General features: G+C 40.6%; 1 protein-coding gene across 1 annotated transcript; it reads left to right on the top strand.

Moving 5' to 3' along the window:
• The first annotated feature begins 375 nt into the window (after positions 1-375).
• Positions 376-1377, top strand: LOC140805624 (uncharacterized). The gene has a single exon (XM_073161882.1). It carries the CDS (start codon positions 376-378, stop codon positions 1375-1377), a length of 1002 nt encoding a protein of 333 aa, XP_073017983.1.

The raw sequence follows: 1377 nt of genomic DNA, 5'->3' as shown, positions 1-1377 counted from the left end.
GTGCTGGGCGTTCTTATCGCTCACGTCCTCGGTTTTGTTTATTCTTGGACACCCCATTCCCACGGGGCAGGCCTCAGGTTGGATGGCTCAGGAGGAGCAGGAGGAGGACGTTGAGTAGCTGGTTGGTTTAGTTTTCAGTGTTTTCCATTTGATTCGATATGGTTGTACTGGATATGTCATTTGAGTTAGTCTAGACTTCGATTTCGATTGGGTTGTATAACTATTGTTGTTGGCCATATTTCCGCTGTTATCTCTGATTATTGTTAATTATGGTAATTGCATGCTTAGTTCTTGATTAGTAGGTGATTCTGGAACGGGTCACTACATTTACACCAATACCCCATTGCATGGGCTGTTGTTGACTCAGAGAATGAAATGTCATGGACTTGGTTTTTGCAGAAATTGCATGAACTGATTCCAGATGATCCTGATTTGGTAATTATCTCTGACAGACATGCTGCCATTATCAGCTCAGTGGCCGTTGTTTACAAGCACTCACATCATCTACATTGCACATGGCACCTTTCGCAAAATATCGGTACCCATTGTGGTAAAAAGGGTGGTGGGGTTGAGTTGTTCATGCAAACTGCATATGCTTGCAAAATATCCGACTTTAACATGTTGTATGAGAAGTTGAAAAATCAATACCCAAGTGTGGCTACATATCTTGAGAAAAGCAGTTCACCAAATAAATGGTCTAGAGCTTTCTGCCGAGGTAACCGATATGATATTATGACAACTAATGGGGCTGAGTCGATAAATTCTAGATTGTCTGAGGAAAGAGAGTTACCAATCATAGCACTGTTGAATGCAATTCAAAATATGGTTTCAGTTTGGTTCAACAAACACCGCACTGCAGCAGAGTTAGCTTCATGCAGAACGAAGTTGACTCCATCTATAGAGTTGATTTTGCGAACTAGGTTTACTCAATCACAGTGTCTAAAGGTAACTCAGTTGAATTATTCTGAATATCATGTAGTAGGTGATGATACAGATGAAATAGTTGATTTCTCCACCTACTCCTGCAGTTGTTGTGTGTTTCAATGTGATAAAATTCCATGTAAACACGCATTAGCAGCTTGTCATCTAGCAAATTTGGGTATCTATGAGTTGTGTTCACCTTATTATCTTGTGCATATGTGGCGTCAAGCCTACTCGGGTACCATTTACCCCGTGCCTCATTCAAGAGATTGGAAGATTCCCGATTATATTTCTAATTTGGAAATGCTACCTCCTAACTTCAAGCCAAAACGGGGGCGACCAAATAAACGAAGAAGACCATCTATTGGAGAGTTTGGACGACAACGAAAAAAGAAATGCAGCTTATGCAATGATGTTGGACATTATAAGACGAAATGTACTCGTAAAACTACTTGA

This window comes from Primulina eburnea, chromosome 11, assembly GCF_022965805.1.
Source record: "Primulina eburnea isolate SZY01 chromosome 11, ASM2296580v1, whole genome shotgun sequence".
NCBI lineage: Eukaryota > Viridiplantae > Streptophyta > Magnoliopsida > Lamiales > Gesneriaceae > Primulina > Primulina eburnea.
Note: the sequence above shows the minus strand (reverse complement) of the source record. Positions and strands in the feature narration are given on the sequence as shown.